This window comes from Oncorhynchus clarkii, chromosome 4, assembly GCF_045791955.1.
Source record: "Oncorhynchus clarkii lewisi isolate Uvic-CL-2024 chromosome 4, UVic_Ocla_1.0, whole genome shotgun sequence".
In the NCBI taxonomy this organism is placed as follows: domain Eukaryota; kingdom Metazoa; phylum Chordata; class Actinopteri; order Salmoniformes; family Salmonidae; genus Oncorhynchus; species Oncorhynchus clarkii.
In genome coordinates this window covers 88,625,241-88,650,058 of record NC_092150.1, presented here as the reverse complement: position 1 = coordinate 88,650,058, position 24,818 = coordinate 88,625,241, and the positions used below count along the sequence as shown (strand labels likewise).

General features: G+C 48.9%; 2 protein-coding genes across 3 annotated transcripts in view; both read right to left on the bottom strand.

Moving 5' to 3' along the window:
- Positions 1–1,139: 1,139 nt before the first annotated feature.
- On the bottom strand, positions 1,140–19,274 carry LOC139407418 (homeobox-containing protein 1-like). 2 transcript variants are annotated; one of them, XM_071151186.1, is made up of 9 exons: positions 19,073–19,274; positions 16,614–17,276; positions 11,200–11,285; positions 9,846–9,956; positions 9,547–9,700; positions 7,827–7,909; positions 7,475–7,570; positions 5,423–5,598; positions 1,140–1,374 (listed from the first exon to the last, which is right to left on the bottom strand). In XM_071151186.1, the coding sequence occupies exons 2-9, from the start codon at positions 17,273–17,275 to the stop codon at positions 1,231–1,233; spliced, it is 1,512 nt and encodes a 503-aa protein (XP_071007287.1). In that variant the 5' UTR covers position 17,276; positions 19,073–19,274; the 3' UTR covers positions 1,140–1,230. The 2 variants fall into 2 exon arrangements, with proteins under 2 accessions (XP_071007287.1, XP_071007286.1); XM_071151185.1 differs by having other exon boundaries at positions 1,231–1,374; positions 5,423–5,601.
- Positions 19,275–19,637: 363 nt separating this feature from the next.
- The window catches only part of LOC139407421 (kinesin-like protein KIF13B), a 75,193-nt gene continuing 70,012 nt past the window's right edge, over positions 19,638–24,818 (bottom strand). The window contains exons 40-42 of the mRNA XM_071151189.1: positions 24,631–24,714; positions 22,865–24,533; positions 19,638–22,705 (exon numbers count right to left, since the gene is read on the bottom strand). Coding sequence (XP_071007290.1) covers positions 22,449–22,705; positions 22,865–24,533; positions 24,631–24,714 — 2,010 coding nt within the window. The 3' untranslated portion in view covers positions 19,638–22,448. The remainder of the gene's footprint in view (positions 22,706–22,864; positions 24,534–24,630; positions 24,715–24,818) is intronic.

Sequence of the window (24,818 nt, the reverse complement as noted above, 5' to 3'; positions counted from 1 at the left end):
CCAGTAACCCCCTCCCCTCTTCCCCTTGTTCAGTCATCCATACAGTAACCCCCTCCCCTGTTCCCCCTATTCAGTCATCCATCCAGTAACCCCCTCCCCCTGTTCAGTCATCCATCCAGTTATCCCCTCCCCTCATTCAGTCATCCACCCAGTAACCCCCTCCCTTCTTTCCCCTCCCCTTGTTCAGTCATTCATCCAGTAACCCCCTCCCCTTGTTCAGTCATTCATCCAGTAACCCCCTCCCCTCTTCCCTCTCCCCCTGCTCAGTAACCCCCTCCCCTCTTTCCCCTCCCCTTGTTCAGTCATCCATCCAGTAACCCCCTCCCCTTGTTCAGTCATTCATCCAGTAACCCCCTCCCCTCTTCCCTCTCCCCCTGCTCAGTAACCCCCTCCCCTCTTCCCCCTCCCCCTGCTCAGTAACCCCCTCCCCTCATCCAGTAACCCCCTCCCCTCTTCCCCTGCTCAGTAACCCCCTCCCCCATTCAGTCATCCATCCAGTAACCCCCTCCCCTCTTCCCCCTCCCCCAGCTCAGTAACCCCCTCCCCTCATTCAGTCATTCATCCAGTAAACCCCTCCCCTCGACCCCCTCCTCAGTAACCCCCTCCCCTCATTCAGTCATTCATCCAGTAACCCCCTCCCCTCATTCAGTCATTCATCCAGTAAACCCTTCCCCTCGTCCCCCTCCTCAGTAACCCCCTCCCCTCATTCAGTCATCCACCCAGTAACCCCCTCCCCTTGTTCAGTCAGCCATACAGTAACCCCCTCCCCTTGTTCAGTCATTCATCCAGTAACCCCTCCCCTCTTTCCCCTCCCCTTGTTCAGTCATCCATCCAGTAAACCCCCTCCCCTTGTTCAGTCATTCATCCAGTAACCCCCTCCCCTCTTCCGCCTCCCCCTGCTCAGTAACCCCCTCCCCTCATTCAGTCATCCATCCAGTAACCCCCTCCCCCTGTTCAGTCATCCACCCAGTAACCCCCTCCCCTCATTCAGTCATCCATCCAGTAACCCCCTCCCCTCATTCAGTCATCCATCCAGTAACCCCCTCCCCTCATTCAGTCATCCATCCAGTAACCCCCTCCCCTCATTCAGTCATCCACCCAGTAACCCCCTCCCCTCATTCAGTCATCCATCCAGTAACCCCCTCCCCTCATTCAGTCATCCATCCAGTAACCCCCTCCCCTCATTCAGTCATTCATCCAGTAACCCCCTCCCCTCTTCCCTCCCAGTGTTCAGTCATCATCCAGGGCCTCTGTCTTGATGTCGCTGGGCACCCCTCCGGTCCGGGAAAGAGCCAGGATGGTGTGGTTGACTGCTGCCATCTCAACGGCCAGAGAGATGGGGTCCTGGTGGTCTCCATGGCCTGGACCATCATCCTAGGAGGAGGAGGGGAGAGATCATCCATATGGAAAGATAGCACACCTTTTATCCTTGTAATGGCTGACTTCTGTGGCAGCATTGGCAGTGCATTTTTTTTTTAAGTAGTCAATCTCCATTTTAAAGTAGTCAATCTCCATTTTAAAGTAGTCAATCTCCATTTTAAAGTAGTCAATCTCCATTTTAAAGTAGTCAATCTCCATTTTAAAGTAGTCAATTTATTGTTCTAGTTCTATTAGTGTACTGGCAGTGCGTACATCAACTAAAATGGTGCACACCACCACCTACTGTGCTGCAGTGTATTGTCTTAACAGGTACAGAGACAAGGTTACCTTGCAGTGTATTTGTCTTAACAGGTACAGAGCCAAGGTTACCTGCAGTGTATTGTCTTAGTTATGGAAACTTTGCTCAGGCGTATAATTCATTGGCTGACTCATCCTGACGACCTGGATGGAATCCTGTGACCCTTCCTTAACTATCTTGTCAATATAATTGCTATGGGTTAAGTGACTGCCCAAATGGAGAGATCTGGTAGGACCATTCTGTGAACAACAGGCACAACGCCAATATAAAGTACTATTTTTTCAAAAAGTTGCCGAAATTCCACGCACGTCCACTTAAATCAGCACATTTGTACCAACCTAACCATGACCAGCTTCTATTGAATCCAATACGCTTCACGTGGAAAATATTGGCAATACACATTTTTGTTGACTACATTCAACACTCATGGACCTCCGTACAACAATTTCTCACTTCGTGGTCATATTTTTTTGTGGACAGATTTGGGGCGGAGTAAATCCCTCTCTCCTCGCCCATAGCAGAGAGGAAGCAAGGGGCGGCAGGTACCCTAGTGGTTAGAGCGTTTGGCCAGTAACCGAAAGGTTGCTAGATCAAATCCCCGAGCTGACAAGGAAAATAAGAATTTGTTCTTAACTGACTTGCCTAGTTAAATTTATTAAAAAAATAGGTTGACTGCTTCTACTGTTTTTCTTTGGTACTGCAGTTTAGCTGACACGAACACAGAGAAGTCAGATTTGAAAACTCTTAATAAGACACTTCAGTCATGGCCTTTGTGCAAAAAAAAAAAAAAAAAATCCATTGAATTATTCAAATAATTGTCGCTGCTCCTTGTGCGCGCCGAGTGAAAGTGTGCATGTGATGTTGGTCTGTACAAAGCCAGATGCAACCCGGATCTAGACGATGCATGAATCGGCGTATGCAAACCCGAGTAGATTTCCTTGAAAACAACGGGCGGACATTTTGGACACAGTCTCCAGTTCTTATTGTACCTCAGTGGTCCCACCCACATGACTACTTCAAAATGGAGATGGCCCTAGTAGTGACTACGGTAATCTGAGCATATTGACTGGGGGGGGGGGGGGGGGGGGAATGCTGCCCATCTAACATGGTGTGACTCTGGGTGGGGGAACAGCCGGAAGCAGAGATGTAGTTAACCAATAACACGAGGCCATGTGTTATGACTTTTCTATCATGGCTGTGACGTGGTCATAGCTACGAGGCGAAGCCGAGCGGCATAGAGTCGTAGAGCACCGCAGCCGTGATAGAATTAAAAAAGGAAGATTCGTTCCAAAACCATACATTTTTCAACAAAACACAATGCTACATTCACGAACACTGGTTGTCCAGTGCAATTTTAGGCGTTCTCTGGTCGTTAGTTCTATTCCTATCGACTGCCATGTAAAGCAAAACCACCCAAGAACTGGTTGATAGCAACCTGCAAAGTTCTGGAACTATCGGAAACCAAAATGGTTGCTATGGAAGCTCCCCCCCCCCCCCTTGCTAGCTAGCCAACTACACAGCTAACATAATCACTTCAGACTGAAGCTAGCAAGACAGCAAACTAGCTGCTTTTCATTTCCGTAAATTATTATTATTTTTTTAACATTTCTTTATAAAAATGGCGCTGATTCATGCTTGACTGGCTGAAACAATGTCTCGTCCCGACTCACAACACCATTATTATAGGACACAGTGGAGATAGAATTTTAATATTGCAACATTGTTGCAAATGTCGGAGATAATGTCAAGACGGTTTTTACAGTGGCGATCAACATTATAAATCGCAACGCTCGGCATATGAGACAGTGGTCCCTGGTCCTGGCTGCATACCTGTCCCTGGTCCTGGCTGCATACCTGTCCCTGGTCCTGGTCCTGGCTGCATACCTGTCCCTGGTCCTGGCTGCATACCTGGTCCTGGCTGCATACCTGTCCCTGGTCCTGGCTGCATACCTGGTCCTGGCTGCATACCTGGTCCTGGCTGCATACCTGGTCCTGGCTGCATACCTGGTCCTGGCTGCATACCTGTCCCTGGTCCTGGCTGCATACCTGTCCCTGGTCCTGGCTGCATACCTGGTCCTGGCTGCATACCTGGTCCTGGCTGCATACCTGTCCCTGGTCCTGGCTGCATACCTGGTCCTGGCTGCATACCTGTCCCTGGTCCTGGCTGCATACCCGTCCCTGGTCCTGGCTGCATACCTGTCCCTGGTCCTGGCTGCATACCTGTCCCTGGTCCTGGCTGCATACCTGTCCCTGGTCCTGGTCCTGGCTGCATACCTGGTCCTGGCTGCATACCTGTCCCTGGTCCTGGCTGCATACCTGGTCCTGGCTGCATACCTGGTCCTGGCTGCATACCTGTCCCTGGTCCTGGCTGCATACCTGGTCCTGGCTGCATACCTGTCCCTGGTCCTGGCTGCATACCCGTCCCTGGTCCTGGCTGCATACCTGTCCCTGGTCCTGGCTGCATACCTGTCCCTGGTCCTGGCTGCATACCTGTCCCTGGTCCTGGTCCTGGCTGCATACCTGTCCCTGGTCCTGGCTGCATACCTGTCCCTGGTCCTGGCTGCATACCTGGTCCTGGCTGCATACCTGTCCCTGGTCCTGGCTGCATACCTGGTCCTGGCTGCATACCTGGTCCTGGCTGCATACCTGGTCCTGGTCCTGGCTGCATACCTGTCCCTGGTCCTGGCTGCATACCTGGTCCTGGCTGCATACCTGGTCCTGGCTGCATACCTGGTCCTGGCTGCATACCTGGTCCTGGTCCTGGCTGCATACCTGGCCCTGGCTGCATACCTGTCCCTGGTCCTGGCTGCATACCCGTCCCTGGTCCTGGCTGCATACCCGTCCCTGGTCCTGGCTGCATACCCGTCCCTGGTCCTGGCTGCATACCCGTCCCTGGTCCTGGCTGCATACCTGTCCCTGGTCCTGGCTGCATACCTGTCCCTGGTCCTGGCTGCATACCTGTCCCTGGTCCTGGCTGCATACCTGGTCCTGGTCCTGGCTGCATACCTGGTCCTGGCTGCATACCTGTCCCTGGTCCTGGCTGCATACCTGGTCCTGGCTGCATACCTGTCCCTGGTCCTGGCTGCATACCTGGTCCTGGCTGCATACCTGTCCCTGGTCCTGGCTGCATACCTGTCCCTGGTCCTGGCTGCATACCTGTCCCTGGTCCTGGCTGCATACCTGGTCCTGGCTGCATACCTGTCCCTGGCTGCATACCTGGTCCTGGTCCTGGCTGCATACCTGTCCCTGGTCCTGGCTGCATACCTGTCCCTGGTCCTGGCTGCATACCTGGTCCTGGTCCTGGCTGCATACCTGGTCCTGGCTGCATACCTGGTCCTGGCTGCATACCTGGTCCTGGCTGCATACCTGGTCCTGGCTGCATACTTGTCCCTGGTCCTGGCTGCATACCTGGTCCTGGTTGCATACCTGGTCCTGGCTGCATACCTGGTCCTGGCTGCATACCTGGTCCTGGCTGCATACCTGGTCCTGGTCCTGGCTGCATACCTGGTCCTGGCTGCATACCTGGTCCTGGCTGCATACCTGTCCCTGGTCCTGGCTGCATACCTGGTCCTGGCTGCATACCTGGTCCTGGCTGCATACCTGGTCCTGGCTGCATACCTGGTCCTGGCTGCATAACTGGTCCTGGCTGCATACCTGGTCCTAGCTGTATACCTGGTCCTAGCTGCATACCTGGTCCTGGCTGCATACCTGGTTCTGGCTGCATACCTGGTTCTGGCTGCATACCTGTGTGGGTGAAGTGGGCTCCAGCCTGTAGAAGCCAAAGGGTCTGGCCATGGGTCTCTTGTCAAAGTAGGGCAGGTCACAGGCCTGTTCTGTGTAGTCCCCTCCATCGATGTCGTCGCTGTTGGAATGTCCTCCAGGACTCTGAACGTCTATCCCATGGCTCTCCAAGATCGTGGCTTCTTGAGAAAAACAGAATATATTTCATGATGTGCCAAATCTTGACTTATTATAGGGTAAACATTATAATAAGCCGCCTAATATTTGCAGCCATAGGTGATAATATCTTTCTAGGAAGAGTCGTCAGTATTGTGGAGGGCAGCAGGTAGCCTAGTGTCTAGAGCGTTGGGCCAGTACCCGAAAGGTAGCTAGATAGAATCCCAGAGCTGACAAGGTACAAATCTGTCGTTCTGCCCCCAAATCTGTCGTTCTGCTCCTAAACAAGGCAGTTACATCCACTGTTCCCTGGAAGGCCGTCATTGTAATAAAGATAAGTTAAATAAAGGTTAAATAAATTAAAAACAAATACAAAAATTGTGGAATCGTTATAATGTTAATGTAAGAGTTGGATGGAGAACACTGATCTGAGAACAGTTCTTCCTTTCTTTCTCTCCAATCAGTATGAACACATGCCTCAACGACTCACTTCTGAAACATTCGCTCTGCATGGCGCTTTGGGAAACTTATGTTACGTCTTCGGGGCAGTTGTAGGAAAGACGCATTGTTTAAACACTCCTAATCCGAAGTTCCATCACTATCGAGAAACCGAGCCCTCGTTCTTTGTCTTTATTACAACAGATACCCAGCCTCAAGCCCGCGTTACCAATATTAGCCCTGTGTTACCAATATTAGCCCAGCGCCCCCAATATTAGCCCAGCGCCCCCAATATTGGCCCAGCGTGCCCAATATCGGCCCAGCGTGCCCAATATCGGCCCAGCGTGCCCAAGATCGGCCCAGCGTGCCCAAGATTGGCCCAGCGTGCCCAAGATTGGCCCAGCGTGCCCAAGATTGGCCCAGCGTCCCCAAGATTGGCCCAGCGTCCCCAAGCCCGCTATACCAATGTTGGCCCTGCGTCCCCAAGATTAGCCCAGTGTTATCAATATTATCCCAGCTTCCCCAATATTAGCCCAGCTTCCCCAATATTAGCCCAGCTTCCCCAATATTAGCCCAGCTTCCCCAATATTAGCCCAGCTTCCCCAATATTAGCCCAGCTTCCCCAATATTAGCCCAGCTTCCCCAATATTAGCCCAGCGTCCACAAGTTCACGTTACCAATATTATCCCAGCATCCCCAATATTATCCCAGCGTGCCCAAGATTAGCCCAGCGTCCCCAAGATTAGCCCAGCGTCCCCAAGCCCGCGATACCAATATTATCCCAACTTCCCCAATATTAGCCCAGCGTCCACAAGCCCACGTTACCAATATTATCCCAGCGTCCCAAATATTGTCCCAGCGTCCCCAATATTGTCCCAGCGTCCCCAATATTGTCCCAGCGTCCCCAATATTGGCCCAGCGTCCCCAATATTGGCCCAGCGTCCCCAATATTGGCCCAGCGTCCCCAATATTGGCCCAGCGTCCCCAATTTTGGCCCAGCGTCCCCAATTTTGGCCCAGCGTCCCCAATTTTGGCCCAGCGTCCCCAAGCCCGCGTTACCAATATTGGCCCAGCGTCCCCAATTTTGGCCCAGCGTCCCCAATTTTGGCCCAGCGTCCCCAAGCCCGCGTTACCAATATTGGCCCAGCGTCCCCAAGCCCGCGTTACCAATATTATCCCAGCTCCCCCAAGATTAGCCCAGTGTTACCAAGATTAGCCCAGTGTTACCAATATTATCCCAGCTTCCCCAATATTAGCCCAGCGTCCACAAGCCCATGTTACCAATATTAGCCCAGCGTCCCCAATATTATCCCAGCGTCCCCAATATTATCCCAGCTTCCCCAATATTAGCCCAGCTTCCCCAATATTAGCCCAGCGTCCCCAATATTAGCCCAGCGTCCCCAATATTAGCCCTGCGTCCCCAATATTAGCCCAGCGTCCCCAATATTAGCCAAGCATTACCAATATTAGCCCGTCTCTTGATCTCCTTGCGTCGGTTGGCAAACCAGTTGTAGACTTTGAGGGATGTGACTCTCTCCAGGTCCGACAGCTTCTTCCCTGGAATAAAACAGTCCACAGTTTATTATTGCGTATAGTAAATTATATTCCTTAGGGCAAAGTATGCTGATTTGTTTATTTATTTTTTTAACAATTAAAAGCTAGGTAAGGCAGATAACCAACCTCATATCACAGTCATTGTAAGTAAAAATTTACTCAACAAAGCTGCTATCAGCGAAATCAGGTCCTAGTAAGAAAAGAGGTGCATGAGAACAAGAAAAACCAGTACAACGGTAAGGTGGACAGAAGGAAATACCTGGTTTCTGGATAACCGCGTTGCAGGCGTTGGCGATCTCCTCTCTCTTGGCTTCGTCAGGGTACTGGTTGTCATTGAAGTAGCTGAGGAGAAGAGGTGGTTGTCATGGCAAAACATAGGATTTAGGTAGTATTCCAAATGGTACCCTATTCCCACCTCTCTCCTCGACCCCTTCTCAAAACCCATTGGATGAGATGGGAAGAGGTCACCTCTGACCTTCTCATCCAATGGGTTATGAGAAGAGAGGCCGCAAGGTTGAGATTCTCCCCTATGTAGTGCACTACTTTTGACAAGGGCCCTCTCCTCACATCTCCTGCCCAATCGCCTCGCACAACTAGTAATCTCCCCACCTTCCCCCCCGCTCTCTCCCTCCATCCCTTCCCCCCCTCATCCCTCTCCCCCCTCATCTCTCCCCTCCCCTCATCCCCCCCCTCTCTCCTCCCCCTCATCCCTCCCCTCTCTCTCTCTCTCCCCTCATCCCTCCCCCCTCTCTCTCCCCTCATCCCTACCCCCTCTCTCTCCCCTCGCCCCCCCTCTCTCTCCTCCCCCTCATCCCTCCCCTCCTCTCTCTCCCCTCGCCCTCCCCCCTCCTCTCCCTCATCCCTCTCCCCCTCCTCTCTCTCCCCTCATCCCCCCCTCCTCTCTCTCCCCTCATCCCCCCCTCCTCTCTCCCCATCATCCCTCTCCCCTCATCCCCCCCTCCTCTCTCCCCCATCATCCCTCCCCCTCATCCCCCTCCCCTCATCCCCCCCTCCCCCCCTCCCCTCATCCCCCCCTCCCCTCCCCTCTCCCCTCATCCCCCCCTCCCCCTCATCCCCCCCTCCCCTCTCCCCTCTCTCCTCATCCCCCCCTCCCCTCTCCCCCTCCTCTCATCCCCTCTCTCCCCTCATCCCCCCCTCCCCTCCCACCCCCCCTCTCATCCCCCCCCTCTCCCCTCATCCCCCCCGCCTCTCTCCCCCTAACCTCTCTCCCCTCATCCCTCCCTCTCCCTCCCCTCATCCCTCCCCCTAACCTCTCTCCCCTCATCCCTCCCTCTCCCTCCCCTCATCCCTCCCCCTAACCTCTCTCCCCTCATCCCTCCCCCTAACCTCCCTCCCCCCATCCCCCCTCCACCTAACCTCTCCCCTCATCCCTCCCCCTAACCTCTCTCCCCTCATCCCTCCCTCCCCTCATCCCTCCCCCTAACCTCTCTCCCCTCATCCCTCCCCCCAACCTCTCTCCCCTCATCCCTCCCCCCAACCTCTCTCCCCTCATCCCTCCCCCCAGCTCTCTCCCCTCATCCCTCCCCCCCTCTCCCTCCCCTCATCCCTCCCCCCCGCTCCCTCCCCTCATCCCTCCCCCTAACCTCCCTCCCCCCATCCCTCCCCCTAACCTCTCTCCCCTCATCCCTCCCCCTAACCTCTCTCCCCTCATCCCTCCCCCAAAATCTCTCTATCCTCATCCCTCCCCCTAACCTCTCTCCCCTCATCCCTCCCCCTAACCTCTCTCCCCTCATCCCTCCCCCTAACCTCTCCCTCCCCCCATCCCCCCCTCTCCCTCCCCTCATCCCTCCCCTCATCCCTCCCCCTAACCTCTCTCCCCTCATCCCTCCCCCTAACCTCTCTCCCCTCATCCCTCCCCCTAACCTCTCTCCCCTCATCCCTCTCCCTTCCCTCATCCTTCCCCCTAACCCCTCCCCTCATCCTTCCCCCTAACCTCTCCCCTCATCCTTCCCCCTAACCTCTCCATCACAGCCAGACATTCCTTCCTCCAGGTAAAGCGACTCCCACGCCGAAGCCGGAAGCTCCCGGGGGCGGTGCTTATAGGGGGTGGGGTCTGTCTCCACTCCATCTCCTCCAGAGCCATGGGGGCAGGGCACATGTTTAGAGTGGCACCTGGAGGAGCCAATAGAGAGAAAGCATTAAGTTAGAACTTTTTAACATGTCTCATATTCACTAGACATCAAATGGAACCAAAAGGGCTGAAATTGTTTTAGTTTAGAGACCAGACCAGACCAGACAGACAGACAGGTAGGTGTACCTGGGGTAGTTTTCTCTAGCTGGTACCAGCGGTAGAAAGCTCTCTTCTTCTGTTCGCTGAGGTCAGAGCCGTGCTGGAGCAACCAATGAGAGATCCTGCTCTGACTGATACCTGGAAGCACACATGCACCACACAGTTAAAAAAAGCAGTCCTACCAGGCAATAAACACAGAGACTTAACACACTTACAGCAAAGAGAATTGTAGCCATCACTGTACTGCATATAGATATACACACTAAACCCAATTGAGATGGTTTGGGATGAGTTGCACTGCAGAGTGAAGGAAAAGCAGCCAACAAGTGCTCAGCATAGGCGGGAACTCCTTCAAGACTGTTGGAAAAGCATTCCAGGTGAAGCTGGTTGAGAGAATGCTAAGAGTGTGCAAAGCTGTCATGAAGGAAAAAGGGTGGCTACTTTAAAGAATCATATATAAAATATATTTTGATTTGTTTAACACTTTTTTTGGTTACTACATGATTCCATATGTGTTATTTCATAGTTTTGACGTCTTCACTATTATTCTACAATGTAGAAAATAGTAAAAATAAAATAAAATCCTTGAATGAGTAGGTGTCCAAACTTTTGACTGGGACTGTAAATATATATACACACACACACACACACACACAATCACTAATGTAGCTATCACTGTACTGACTAAAAACACACTGCTGTTCAAAGGTTTGTGGTCACTTAGAAATGTCATTGTTTTTTGACAGATAAGCTAATTTTTTGTCCCATTTAAAATAACATCAAATTGATCAGAAATATAGTGTAGATATTGTTAATGTTGTAAATGACTATTGTAGCTGGAAACGGCTGATTTTTTAAAATGGAATATCTACATAGGCGTACAGAGGCCCATTATCAGCAGCCATCACTCCTATGTTCCAATGGCACATTGTGTTAGCTAATCCAAGTTTTAAAAGGCTAATTGATCATTAGAAAACCCTTTTGCAATCATGTTAGCACAGCTGAAAAAACTGTGGTCCTGATTAAAGAAGCAATAAAACTGGCCTTTTTTAGACTAGTTGAGTATCTGGAGCATCAGCATTTGTGGGTTCGATTACAGGCTCAAAATGACCAGAAACAAATACATTTCTAAGTGACCCCAAACTTTGAACGGTAGTGTGTGTACACACACACACACACACCTAATGTAGCTATCACTGTACTGCCCATATACTAAAATAGATGTCTGATGAAATAAAGGCTATTCAACTCAATCCTATGTCTGTTAGAAAGTTGATTGCTGTGTGAGGTTTGTAGTGCGACGGGTTGTCAGTTATAGTGGAAGCTTCACGGTCTTACTGACCTGGGCCAACACAGAATGTGTGTGTGTGTCTTCACTGACCTGTGACCTGAGCCACCACAGCCTGAGAGATTCTCCTGTTTCCCAGAAAGGACTTGATCTCCTCCTTGACGATACTGCCGTCCCTCCTGCGCACACACACACACACACACACACACACACACACACACACACACACACACACACACACACACACACACACACACACACACACACACACACACACACACACACACACACACACACACACACACACACACACACACACACACACACACACACACACACACACACACACACACACAAACATAGTTATGTTTGCTTTGTAAAACATGGACCAGTGTGTTTTCTACTACCATGTAGTTCGTTGTCCAATCAAAAACGCATCTTTTGACTAACTTCTAAGAAAACAAAAAATGGGCCAAACCTCATGTCTCGGTCATAATCCGCTCAAAAGTTATTGGAGTTTAACTCTTGTAGGAATTAGAATTAGGAAAACTAAAATCAATGGAGGCCAAAGGAGGGAAGAAAAGTGGATAAACGTCAGTTAAATTGAATTGCGTCAGCTAGGCTACATGCTGGACACCTGACAGGCTACTGGTCACCTGACAGGCTACTGGTCACCTGACAGGCTACTGGTCACCTGACAGGCTACTGGTCACCTGACAGGCTACTGGTCACCTGACAGGCTACTGGTCACCTGACAGGCTACTGGTCACCTGACAGGCTACTGGTCACCTGACAGGCTACTGGTCACCTGACAGGCTCACTGTTAAACTGGTCATCTTTCTTCTCGCAGGACTATAAAACTATATAGGAGGTAAGACAGATACTCAGTATTTGAGTTTACTGTTACGAAAATTATGATTAAATGATTGAACAATAATCTTATTTTAAATGGAACTGTAACTAAGTAAACTTATACTCTGTTTTATTACATCTGATTAACAATATGAGTTCATAAGAAGAGATTGTGTGACACGGACAAGGAGTAATTAAAGTTAATGAACACCATTCCAACTAGGAAGAAAGGAATGGGTTGTGGATTAAGTAAACAGATAAGGTAGTTAACCTATGGTTGAACCGAAGAAATGAGCTCTGGGGTGTTTTAGATAAGAAAAAAAGTTAATTCAGTTGTGTTGTGTGTCCTGTGTATGTGCTAGGGGGGTCAGAATGAACTCAGTTGTGTTGTGTGTCCTGTGTATGTGCTAGGGGGGTCAGAATGAACTCAGTTGTGTTGTGTGTCCTGTGTATGTGCTAGGGGGGTCAGAAAGAACTCAGTTGTGTTGTGTGTCCTGTGTATGTGCTAGGGGGTCAGAATGAACTCAGTTGTGTTGTGTGTCCTGTGTATGTGCTAGGGGGGTCAGAATGAACTTTGAATGAACTTTTAAAGTTCCCTTTGTCCCGGTCGAGAGGAGAGAATTAATTTTAGGAGCAATGAAATGACGTCATGTTATTGTATATAAACTGTTGCTCGTGGTAACGTGGCAGCGCGCTCCGAGAATAAATTCTGTTACCTATTGTTGATAAGACTGGTCTCCGTCTATTCTATGCAAACAAGAATCTTACAAATTCTCATAAAATAGATTAAGGGAATTCAATTAATGAAAACATATGGGTATGATTAAATTACAGTAACATTTACGGTTTTCTATATTAATTCCTGAGATTTCTCACAAAAACAAGCACATCTGTTAAATGTCAATGGCGCAATGAGCTATTTATTTTCAAAGCCTTTTTAACTCAGCTCGTGTCACGCTAACTGAACTTTAAAAACAACAACCACAAAATGAAAAAACCTGCCAAGTTATGAGAAACCTGCACCGTTATGTCAACAGAGCTTGGTGCTTATTATGGGATGTGATTAGGTTACAACAACACCAATTTATTTTTGCTGATATGTTTGAGAAAGATCCCACGGAACGATTCAGAAAATGAAGAATCTATATTTCTCTTGTTGAAATGGATTTTGTAATATAAGGAAGTCAAATTTCATCTCCAAAGCCTGTTTTTCTGGACAGAGCGGGCGGACACCCTACGGACATGCGAAGCGAGCGTACACCCTACGGACACGCGGACACCCTACCAGGCCGAGCGGGCGGACACCCTACCAGGCGGAGCGGGCGGACACCCTACCAGGCGGAGCGGGCGGACACCCTACCAGGCCGAGCGGGCGGACACCCTACCAGGCCGAGCGGGCGGACACCCTACCAGGCCGAGCGGGCGGACACCCTACCAGGCGGAGCGGGCGGACACCCTACCAGGCGGAGCGGGCGGACACCCTACCAGGCGGAGCGGGCGGACACCCTACCAGGCGGAGCGGGCGGACACCCTACCAGGCGGAGCGGGCGGACACCCTACCAGGCGGAGCGGGCGGACACCCTACCAGGCGGAGCGGGCGGACACCCTACCAGGCGGAGCGGGCGGACACCCTACCAGGCCGAGCGGGCGGACACCCTACCAGGCCGAGCGGGCGGACACCCTACCAGGCCGAGCGGGCGGACACCCTACCAGGCGGAGCGGGCGGACACCCTACCAGGCCAAGCGGGCGGACACCCTACCAGGCCGAGCGGGCGGACACCCTACCAGGCAGAGTGCCCCACCTGTGCCCTCCTTGCCTACTGCAGTTTCCCTTCGTTGGGCTGAAAGTGGGGACCTGGTCTAGTAAAAGAGCCTGATCTGAAGAGATGGAAGACGTGGTGTACAGCAGTCGCTGTCCTGCAGGTGCTCACTATTCCACTAGTCTCCATATTTCCCAGATCGAATGAGTCACGCCTCCTCCTCCCTTATTGAGGCGCAGCTAAAATTAGATAGACCCACAAAGAAAGACTGCTGCTTATCGACACTACGAGGATACGTCCCAAATAGCACCCTATTGCCTATATAGTGCACTACTTTAAACCAGAGCACTATGGAACTTGTTCATAAGTAGTGCACTATATAGGGATTAGGATGACATCCGGGACAGGCTCTAAATCAGGAGGGAGGAGAATGGGAGGGTGGGTAGAGGACGAGGGTGCGTGGAGGAGGAGGAGGGTGAGTGAGTGGAGGAGGAGGAGGAGGGTGGTGGGTGGAGGAGGGTGGTGAGTGGAGGAGGAGGGTGGTGAGTGGAGGAGGAGGGTGGTGAGTGGAGGAGGAGGAGGAGGAGGGTGGTGAGTGGAGGAGGAGGAGGAGGAGGAGGAGGAGGGTGGTGAGTGGAGGAGGAGGAGGAGGAGGGTGGTGAGTGGAGGAGGAGGAGGAGGAGGAGGGTGAGTGGAGGAGGAAGAGAGGAGGAGGAGGAAGAGTGGAGGAGGAAGAGGGTGAGTGGAGGAGGATGGGTGGTGAGTGGAGGAGGAAGAGGGTGAGTGGAGGAGGATGGGTGGTGAGTGGAGGAGGAGGGTGAGTGGAAGAGGATGAAGGTGCCAACAGCTAAACACAGCAGAGCTGAGAAAACAGAAGGAAACAGGCACATTAAGGGGCGATCTGAAGTTTATAAAGTACAAAAATGGATGCACCAATAGTAGATTCCTCCTTTAAGATAATATCCGTAGTATGGAGGATATAACGTGGGGGTGTGGAACGCAGCACCATCCAACCACGCAGCACCATCCAATCACGCAGCACCATCCAACCACGCAGCACCATCCAACCACGCAGCACCATCCAACCACGCAGCACCATCCAACCACCCAGCACCATCCAACCACGCAGCAGCACTCTGCAACATGAGACTGATCCCAGGGAGAGTGTTTCTGAACGCTGCTTCCCTTACAGGACATTATGTAATCTAATGCACCTTCTAAGAGGAGGGGGCAGACATGGTAGCATGGCTTTTTATCATTATAGTTACTGTGCTATGCATTCATCCTTGTTCCCCTTGTAACTCAACAGATGCATACATCAAGAGACCTACGGGCAGGACGACTGTTCGAATACATTTTCATTTGGGCGACTTAATAATAGTTAGTCAATAGTGGAAGTGGTAGCCTAAACGTTTTCATGCTTTTTAAGTGTGTGAAAGACAGTGCATCTGTGACTGATACAGTCCTGATGGTGGACTGGTGTATAAACTGATATGATGGTGGTGGACTGGTGTATAAACTGATATGATGGTGGTGGACTGGTGTATAAACTGATATAGTCCTGATGGTGGACTGGTGTATAAACTGATACAGTCCTGATGGTGGACTGGTGTATAAACTGATACAGTCCTGATGGTGGACTGGTGTATAAACTGATATGATGGTGGTGGACTGGTGTATAAACTGATAACAGTCCTGATGGTGGTGGACTGGTGTATAAACTGATATGATGGTAGACTGGTGTATAAACTGATATGATGGTGGACTGGTGTATAAACTGATACAGTCCTGATGGTGGAATGGTGTATAAACTGATACAGTCCTGATGGTAGACTGGTGTATAAACTGATAACAGTCATGATGGTGGACTGGTGTATAAACTGATACAGTCCTGATGATGGTGGACTGGTGTATAAACTGATACAGTCCTGATGGTGGACTGGTGTATAAACTGATACAGTCCTGATGGTGGACTGGTGTATAAACTGATATGATGATGGTGGACTGGTGTATAAACTGATAACAGTCCTGAAGATGGTGGACTGGTGTATAAACTGATATGATGGTGGTGGACTGGTGTATAAACTGATACAGTCCTGAAGATGGTGGACTGGTGTATAAACTGATACAGTCCTGATGGTGGACTGGTGTATAAACTGATATGATGGTGGTGGACTGGTGTATAAACTGATACAGTCCTGAAGATGGTGGACTGGTGTATAAACTGATACAGTCCTGATGGTGATGGACTGGTGTATAAACTGATACAGTCCTGATGGTGGACTGGTGTATAAACTGATATGGTGATGGACTGGTGTATAAACTGATACAGTCCTGATGGTGGACTGGTGTATAAACTGATACAGTCCTGATGATGGTGGACTGGTGTATAAACTGATATGATGGTAGACTGGTGTATAAACTGATACAGTCCTGATGGTGGTGGACTGGTGTATAAACTGATATGATGGTAGACTGGTGTATAAACTGATACAGTCCTGATGATGGTGGACTGGTGTATAAACTGATATGATGGTAGACTGGTGTATAAACTGATACAGTCCTGATGATGGTGGACTGGTGTATAAACTGATACAGTCCTGATGGTGGTGGACTGGTGTATAAACTGATACAGTCCTGATGGTGGACTGGTGTATAAACTGATATGATGGTGGTGGACTGGTGTATAAACTGATACAGTCCTGATGGTGGACTGGTGTATAAACTGATATGATGATGGTGGACTGGTGTATAAACTGATATGATGGTGGTGGACTGGTGTATAAACTGATATGATGGTGGTGGACTGGTGTATAAACTGATATGATGGTGGTGGACTGGTGTATAAACTGATAAATATAGTTATATTGACCCCACCGTGACATCATCACTGACCTCATGAGCTCCTCCACCTTGTCATCAATGTCCAGCTCCTCCTCCGTGGCCTCAAACCCGAACGGCCTGACGGCAGCAGCGCTATTCATTGGGTACCGAGGCGGCGAGAGCTTCCCATTGGGCGTTGCCGCCAGGCTGTCCCGCCCCCCGTTCTGCACCATGGCGACCAGCGACACCGGGGACGAGAGGATGGCAGAGGGCGGGGGCGGGCCGGGTGGTGGGGAGGTGTCATAGCCGTTGCTAGGCGACGGGGAGAGCCCCCCACGTGGAGGGAGGTACTGTGTCTGTGTGGCGGTAGAGTTGGTGGAGGATGAGGCCAGGGCCATGTTAACATTACTGCTTCCACCATTATTATGATTACTACTACAGGAAGAGGATGTTGTTGAGGTGGTGGTGGCGGCAGAAACAGAGGCAGTATTGTTGTTGTTGTTGTTGTTTGTGGTGGTGCTATTGGGGTCGGACACAGAGCTATTTGCTCCTCCTCCTCCGTAGGAGGAGGAGGAGGTGCGACGACCGAACTTGTCCCCGTGCTCGCGGTCCAGCCGGTCTAGGGTGTCCAGGGCGTGGAGGATCTCTTGCTTGGTCATGCCCGTACGCCGCAGCCTCTGGAGCAAGTCGATCTGCTCGATGGTGAAGCGAGGCTCGTCTGTGTAATGAGACATCCTGGAGGAGAAGAGGAGGGGGAGGAAGGGACAGAGGTGGAGGAGGAGGAGGAAGGGACAGAGGTGGGGGAGAGGCGGAGGAGGAAGAAGAGTGTGAGAGAAAAGGAATGAAAAAGTAAGAGAGAGAGGGAGTGGAGGTATGGAGGGAGAAAATAAATGAGGGAGCTTCTTTTGGGAACAGCAGACAATTCATGTAAAGTCACCTTGAAAGCAGCAGCAGATGCTGTCTCATAATCATTCTACTGCTTTAAGACCAATAATAAATGCACTTCCCCCACTGCATGGGTTTTCCATAGGCTAAACATTTCTCCGAATGGTTTTCCATAAGCATTTCACTGCGTTATAAGAAATCAATATGATCATCATAACCAGGCTGCGGCAACATTTTCCATCTTATGAAGCATTCACTGGTAATGCATTCACTTCTGACCACTAGAGCCATGCTTGCACTTTACATTGGATTTACTTTCAGTTCTAGAACCACCATACGACAGTGATCTGGAGCCTAATTCTATCATCTCAAACCTGACAACTGATCTGTATTTAAATAAGTAAAATTGCCTTTTTTCATAGTCTGCTGCCAGGGCTAAGTAAACCATCACACCATTAAAACCTGTCCACTGCTAGCTGCAGTCCTAAACAATTTCAAATCATGTTGCCTGACTAACTTTTCTAATCTAGAGCCCATCAACTAGTAATAGAATAGGGACAATTATGAAAAGGTGTCAGGTGTTGTGCTTTGAACAATTTGTTACAGGGATTCTCCCCGTTCTCTTAGTAGCCTAGACCAGCCGAGGCTCAATCACTGCCTTTGTATTCATTACCTACCCACCTGAGCAGGAGATATTTACCCAGTTAACGGTTAACTAGACCGTAGGTTAACTAACAAAGCTGGGTTAACCAGAACGAGCACAACGCTAACAAAAAGGTTAACTTCTAGTTAGACCACAAGACAAGGTGTGTGTGTGTGTGTGTGTGTGAGAGAGAGACTGTTATACAACTGTAATTTATCCTCAGTTCTGACCAATGATGTGTATAAACCCATGATCGGTTGACCTAATCCTTCAGTTGTCTCCTCTGACAGATGGCATAGCCCTAGATAGCAAACAACACACTGGTCACCACACAGGCTCCTTGGTTTCTGCCCTTCTTTAATGCGGTCTAGTATTTCAGCTGTGGTGCTGCATATGTTTGGCTCTTTAGGTCTGTAAAAAAATAAAAAATAAATCTCATCATGGCATCAGCCACAAATAATCTTTTAACAACTATATCTTGATTTAGTCATATAGGTAATGGGTGCGTCAAGTAGCTGCATATTTCTGTGTAGTTCAAGTACATTTGCGAAACAGCCCAGATTCAAACGCAAAGAAAATAAAAAATTCACACAGATAGGAACTTGTTTACATGAGTCATTCTGCAATGCATCATCGTTACCTTGCTGGGCAAAATGAGGGTAAACAAAGGCCTTCGGGTACACAACAAAACTGTTGTTGTTACGGTACTGAAAATAGAGCTGGTACTGGCTAGTAATTAGCCTTTCCAGACAGACCTATCCAGTAAAAATACTCCTTGCTAGTTTATTGGTAAGCTAGAAAATTCAAAATAATACATGACTTTAGGCTATGCATTTTTTGATAACTTAGTTAAATCAGACAACGGTTTCAGTTTAATTTAATGGGCTGGTTATTATTATAATTTTTTTACCAGATTGCAAGATAGACAACTGCTAATCCACCATTAGAAAACAATGTATAGGCTAGTAGCTAACGTTTGCTTGCTAAATATATTAAATCTTACCTTATGGTAGCTGGCTATCTCGATGTGCCTCCGTACACTTGACCCTTTAATTATTGCACCACCACAAGACAGCGTGTGGCGGTCGGGAAAACCGCTTATTAACAGAAGCAACACATCGATCAACCACCAGCTAGTAGCAGGAGTGCCCGGCCCTTTTTTACTAGATTTCAATCACAAGCGGACTGTTTGTCTTTTGTCTGACTGACAACAGCCATATTGAAAGAGACACCTTGACGATAGTTACATGGGAGTTGTAGTTTAATTTTGGTCAGCGCGATAACAAGGAAATCTGACACAAACTACATGTCCTACCCGACAAAATAAACTGGAGCATTAAAGGTTCCTAGACATTTGGAAGCGTAGTTTATTAAGACGTAATAAAATTCAGTTGTAAATAAAAACTTGGTAAAGATGTAGAAGTATACAGTTTATTGTAACACCATATTGATATTTAAAAAAAAGAGGTTAGTGGTCATCCCATCGATTTCTTTTAAAAATGTCTAGTTTCCATCTAGAAATAAAATGGAACATTCATAGTCAGATCAGACGGAATGCACGTATAAAACATTTGAAAAATAATTAAAAACAAGCCCAATGTGCAATGTCTTAAACCCCCTAATACATTACATAAATACCCAAATCTGCATACAAAACAGAACCCATCCATGCACAGAAACTATACTGAACAAAAATATAAACGCAAATTGCAACAATTTCAAAAATTACTTACAGTTCATATAAGGAAATGTGTCAATTGAAATAAATTGGTTAGACCCTCGTCTACAGATTTCACATTACTGGGCAGGAGCTCTGCCATGGGTGGGCTTAGGAAGCCATAGGCCCACCCACTTGAGAGCCAGTCCCACCCACTCAGAATTTGTTGTTTCCCCCGCCAACAAAGGGGTTTTATTACAGACAGAAATACTCCTTAGTGGGCCTCCCGAGTGGCGCAGTGGTCTAAGGCGCTTGAGTCGTCACTACAGACCCAGGTTCGATCCCAGGCTGTGTCGCAGCCGGCCGCGACCGGGAGACCCATGAAGCGGTGCACAATTGGCCCGGGTTAGGGGAGGGGTTAGCCGGCCGGGGTGTCCTTGTCCCATCGCGCTCTAGAGACTCCTGTGGCGGAACCGGGCACATGCACGCTGACACAGTCGCCAGTTGTACGGCGTTTCCTCTGATACATTGTTGCGGCTGGCTCCCGGGTTAAGCGAGCAATGTGTCAAGAAGCAGTGGGGCTTGTCAGGGTCGTGTTTCGGAGGACGCATGGTTCTCGACCTTCACCTCTCTCAAGTCTGTATGGCAGTTGCAGCGATGGGACAAGACTGTAACTACCAATTGGGGAGAAAAGGGGGTAAAAAGTATATTAAAAAAAGTTTAATGGTCTGGTCTCAGACGATCCCGCAGGTGAAGAAGCTGGCTGGCGTGGTTACATGCGTTTGTGAGGCAGGTTGGACATACTGCTAAATTCTTTAAAACGACATTGGAGGTGGCTTATGGTAGAGAAATTAACATTAAATTCTCTGGCAACAGCTCTGGTGGACATTCCCGTAGTCAGCATACCATTTGCACGCTCCTCATAACTTGAGACATCTGTGGAATCGTGTGACAAAACTGCACATTTTATCCCCAGCACAAGGTGCACCTGTGTTATGGTCATGCTGTTTAATCAGCTTCTTGATATGCCACACCTGTCTGGTGGATGGATTATCCTGGCAAAGGAAAAATGCTCACTAATAGGGATGTAAAATATGTGCACAAAATGTGAGAATAATAAGCTTTCTGAACATATGGATAATTTCTGGGATCATTAAAACATGGGACAACATTTCACATGTTGCGTTATATTTTTGTTCAGTATACATAAAACACATACCAGGTTGCATTCTACCTGTCCCACACTATACCAAAACCTTATAACATAACATCCAAACATAAAATGATCCAATCAAGCAGTTTAAGTAAAGTTAATACACACAGAATATTTCCTGTTAGCTAAAAACAGATCATGATAACATATTGTTCTGCCACACTGTTGTAATAACCTGTAGTAATAACCAGTTGTAATAACCAGTTGTAATAACCAGTTGTAATAACCAGTTGTAATAACCTGTAGTAATAACCAGTTGTAATAACCAGTTGTAATAACCAGTTGTAATAACCAGTTGTAATAACCAGTTGTAATAACCAGTTGTAATAACCAGGGTTGGGGATAATTCCATTTCAATTTCAGTAAATTCAGAAAGTAAACCAAATTCCTAATTGAAAAGCATTGAATAGAATTGGAATTTGTGTATTTCCTGAAATGAAATGGAATTGATCGCAACCCTGGTAAATAAAATATGGCACGTGTTATTTGAGAACCTGAGAGACCCAATCAGACAAAAAAAATTACATTCAGATGATATGAAAGAAAGTTCTGGAGGTGAAGTTTCCCCTTGGTCAGGGGTTCGCAAACTGTTTGGGGCCTGGGACCCCTTTTGTGATAGAAAATTCAACAAGGACCCGCTCATAATCAGAAGACATCTCCAGTGTGTTAAAAACAGCCTACAAGGCGTTTTACTATGCCGTCTGCAGTGTAAGGCTGAACGAAACAAGTCGAGGGCCCGGAGAAAGAACATTTAAAAGACCCGCCTCTTGGCATCGGAGAATAAAACGTTGCAGTTTTAAAGCGATCATCCTGGAATTCTGCACATTTTGCCATGAGGCAAAGACTTTGCCGTGTTAGAACTTGAATCACAGTGCATTTATGTAAAGAAAAATAAAGAAAATATACTTGGTGGAGTACTGTGGATACCAATATCCCTGTGAGCCTCCGGGGAGCCTCCACAGGGTTAAGAACATAAATTACTACTATTACATTGTATTGTATACAAACACGGTAAACTTATTCCACAGATACCTTGGCCAAAAGTTGTTCAATCTTTTGTTCGTAATCCCCTCCCCCCAATACTAACCTTATCCATGAGTGGGGAAAAAGTCAAACTGACCCAAGATCAGTGACTAGGGGGTAACTTAATCCTACTCCTTGATGCAGCCAGCACCATGAACTGGGCCTCTCCTCCACCTGTTGATCGGTGACTGAACATTTAAAACAAGAAAACGGTGCACCTCTTATGTCTTGATATGTTGCTGTGGTTTTCGGGTTGCACCTCTACTAGTTGGTTGTGGCGTTGCGTCGTGTCTAGTACCCACCAGGTTGGGGTCAATCTAGTTTCAATTCCAGCAATTCGGAAAGTAAACTGAAATTCGAATTTCAAATTTTCCTCAATGCATCTCTAGAGATGTGTTCAGGGGAAATTGAAATTGTAATTCCAGTTTCCTTCTTGAATTGACTGAATTGAAATGAAATTGACCCCAACCTTGCTACACTCTCCTCTCAGCTGTTCCAGGATTTACGGTTGTCTCCTTTGCGACTGGTCCCAGTCCCCTCTCCCTTGGCCAGGGCAGTGAGGGCAGCCAGGTTAGGGCTGGACCCTGATAGGTTAGCACTGCGACGCTTCTGCTGCTGTCGCCGCTTCTCCTTAGCCCCGCCCCCGACTCCTCCACGGCTCACCCTATCAGGACGCACCAACACCCCGTAACCAGGGTTACAGTGGAAGTAGTGCTTTCCACCCACAGACCCGTCATTTTTCCCTGGATAGAGAAAGAGCCAGTGAGACATCCAACACGAATTTACTCAAAATATATCACACACACAATACTTAGCTAGCCATCACAAGAACTACAGCAGAATCGTAAAGTAAAAAATAAATACAAATCAGAACACATCACATGGTAACCTCATCTACCTACCCGCAGGTAAGTCCAGCTCCACTCCAACCCAGGTTCCGTCTGCGAAATCCGTAGGTCCCACGTAGCGCACAGTGCCACTTTTATTAGTTCCTACAGTCACAAACTCCCCCTCCTTCAGCCAGTCAGGCACCTCTGTGGCTGTGTCAGTGACTCCTTCGTCTGAATCAGAGAGGATATCCAGAGGAAGAGAGAGATCAGCACTAAGACCACTGTTCCTGGCCTGGCTCTCATCCTCATTTACGATAGGATGGAAGGACTTCAGATCGGACGTCTTTACTTTCTGAATCTTGAATGGGTTTGCTGCCGAGCTACTGGGAGGTTTGGCAACTAGTGCTGGAAGAAGGGTTGGGACAGTGGTTAGGAGAGGGGCTTTGGGTGGGACAGGAGCAGGAGTTACGGCAGTGATTGGAGCTGAAGCCAGGGTTGGGGTTGGAGCTAGGGCTGGAGCTTCGGCTGGCTGGCTAGGTGCAAGCTTTACAGGGGTAAGTGCAGGTTCAGGCTGGTCTGCCGGTGCTAGCTGATCTAGAGGTGCTGACTGGTCTAGAGGTGCTGACTGGTCTAGAGGTGCTGACTGGTCTAGAGGTGCTAGCTGGTCTAGAGGTGCTAGCTGGTCTAGAGGTGCTAGCTGGTCTAGAGGTACTAGCTGGTCTAGTGATGCTAGCTGATCTAGAGGTGCTAGCTGGTCTAGAGGTGCTAGCTGGTCTAGTGATGCTAGCTGGTCTAGAGGTGCTAGCTGGTCTAGAGGTGCTAGCTGGTCTAGAGGTGCTAGCTGGTCTAGGGGTGCTAGCTGGTCTAGTGATGCTAGCTGGTCTAGAGGTGCTAGCTGGTCTAGAGGTGCTGACTCAGCTGTTGCCTCACGCTGTTCCCGAGGTGGCTTTGGCTCCACTGGTGGTTCTTCTAACTGGACTGGGTCTTTTATGTGGACTGGTGGTTCTGACTGGTCTAATTCTACAGACAGTTTTTCTGTTGACTTGTCTGGTGAAGACTGTCTCAGTTGTTCTTGTACAGACTTGAATGGCTGGACTGGTGGTTCAGACTCATTAGATACTACAGACTGTTCTTGTGTAGACGATGTCAGTGACTCTGGTTGGATTGATTCTTCACACGGTAGTAGTCTGTAGTATTCTTGTGTAAACTTGTGTGTCAGTGACTCTGGTGGAGTCATATCTTCAGGTTCTCCTGAGGATTTATAGGGTTTTGATATGAGAAGAGGTTCTGCGGAGGTTCCATGTGGTTCCAATGGGAGAGAAGAGTCTGCTCGTAGTGTATCAATATCAGTCCTGTCTGCCTGGGGAGAACTAGTATCAGTCCCCTGTTTCTCTGAAGCCTCCAGGTCAGTAGCAGTGGCCCTCTCTTCCTCCTGGTCGGCCATGTTAGACTCCTGATGAAGACAGCGACCGATGTCGGACTCGAACGACCTGTGCGTCACCTCAAAGCCATCTGGATTGAGATTGGCTGACAGACCGAGGTCCCCACAAATCAGGTAAGCCTCTGACAGGGTTGCCGTGGAGACGCTGGTGGACATGTAGCCACTGGATGCCTCGCTGACCGGACTGGGGAAGGGGTCTTCTATCTCAGGGATGAGCGGAGGGATGATAGCCGGTGGGAGGGGCATGGTTTTCCCAGCCTCTGATTGGCACTTCGGGGGGACGATTTCCCCAATGGGAACCTGTGGAATTAACCAAACAGACAAGTAATGAATGGTGACGAACATATTACCATATTATTCTCAATACTTACTAGGGACAGACGATCAAGTAACTTACCAAGTGACGACTAAGTTTTGTATCCAAGTCCTCTTCAACACTTGCGGACTGCACTACAATGCGAGGTAGGCTCTGAAGGAGAGGCTAAAGATGAGAACATGTGTTAAAAGTTTAATCAGAGATGTTTCACAGAGTATATGACAGTTAAATCAATCATAGATGTCATTACAGAAACAGGCTCAAGCTCT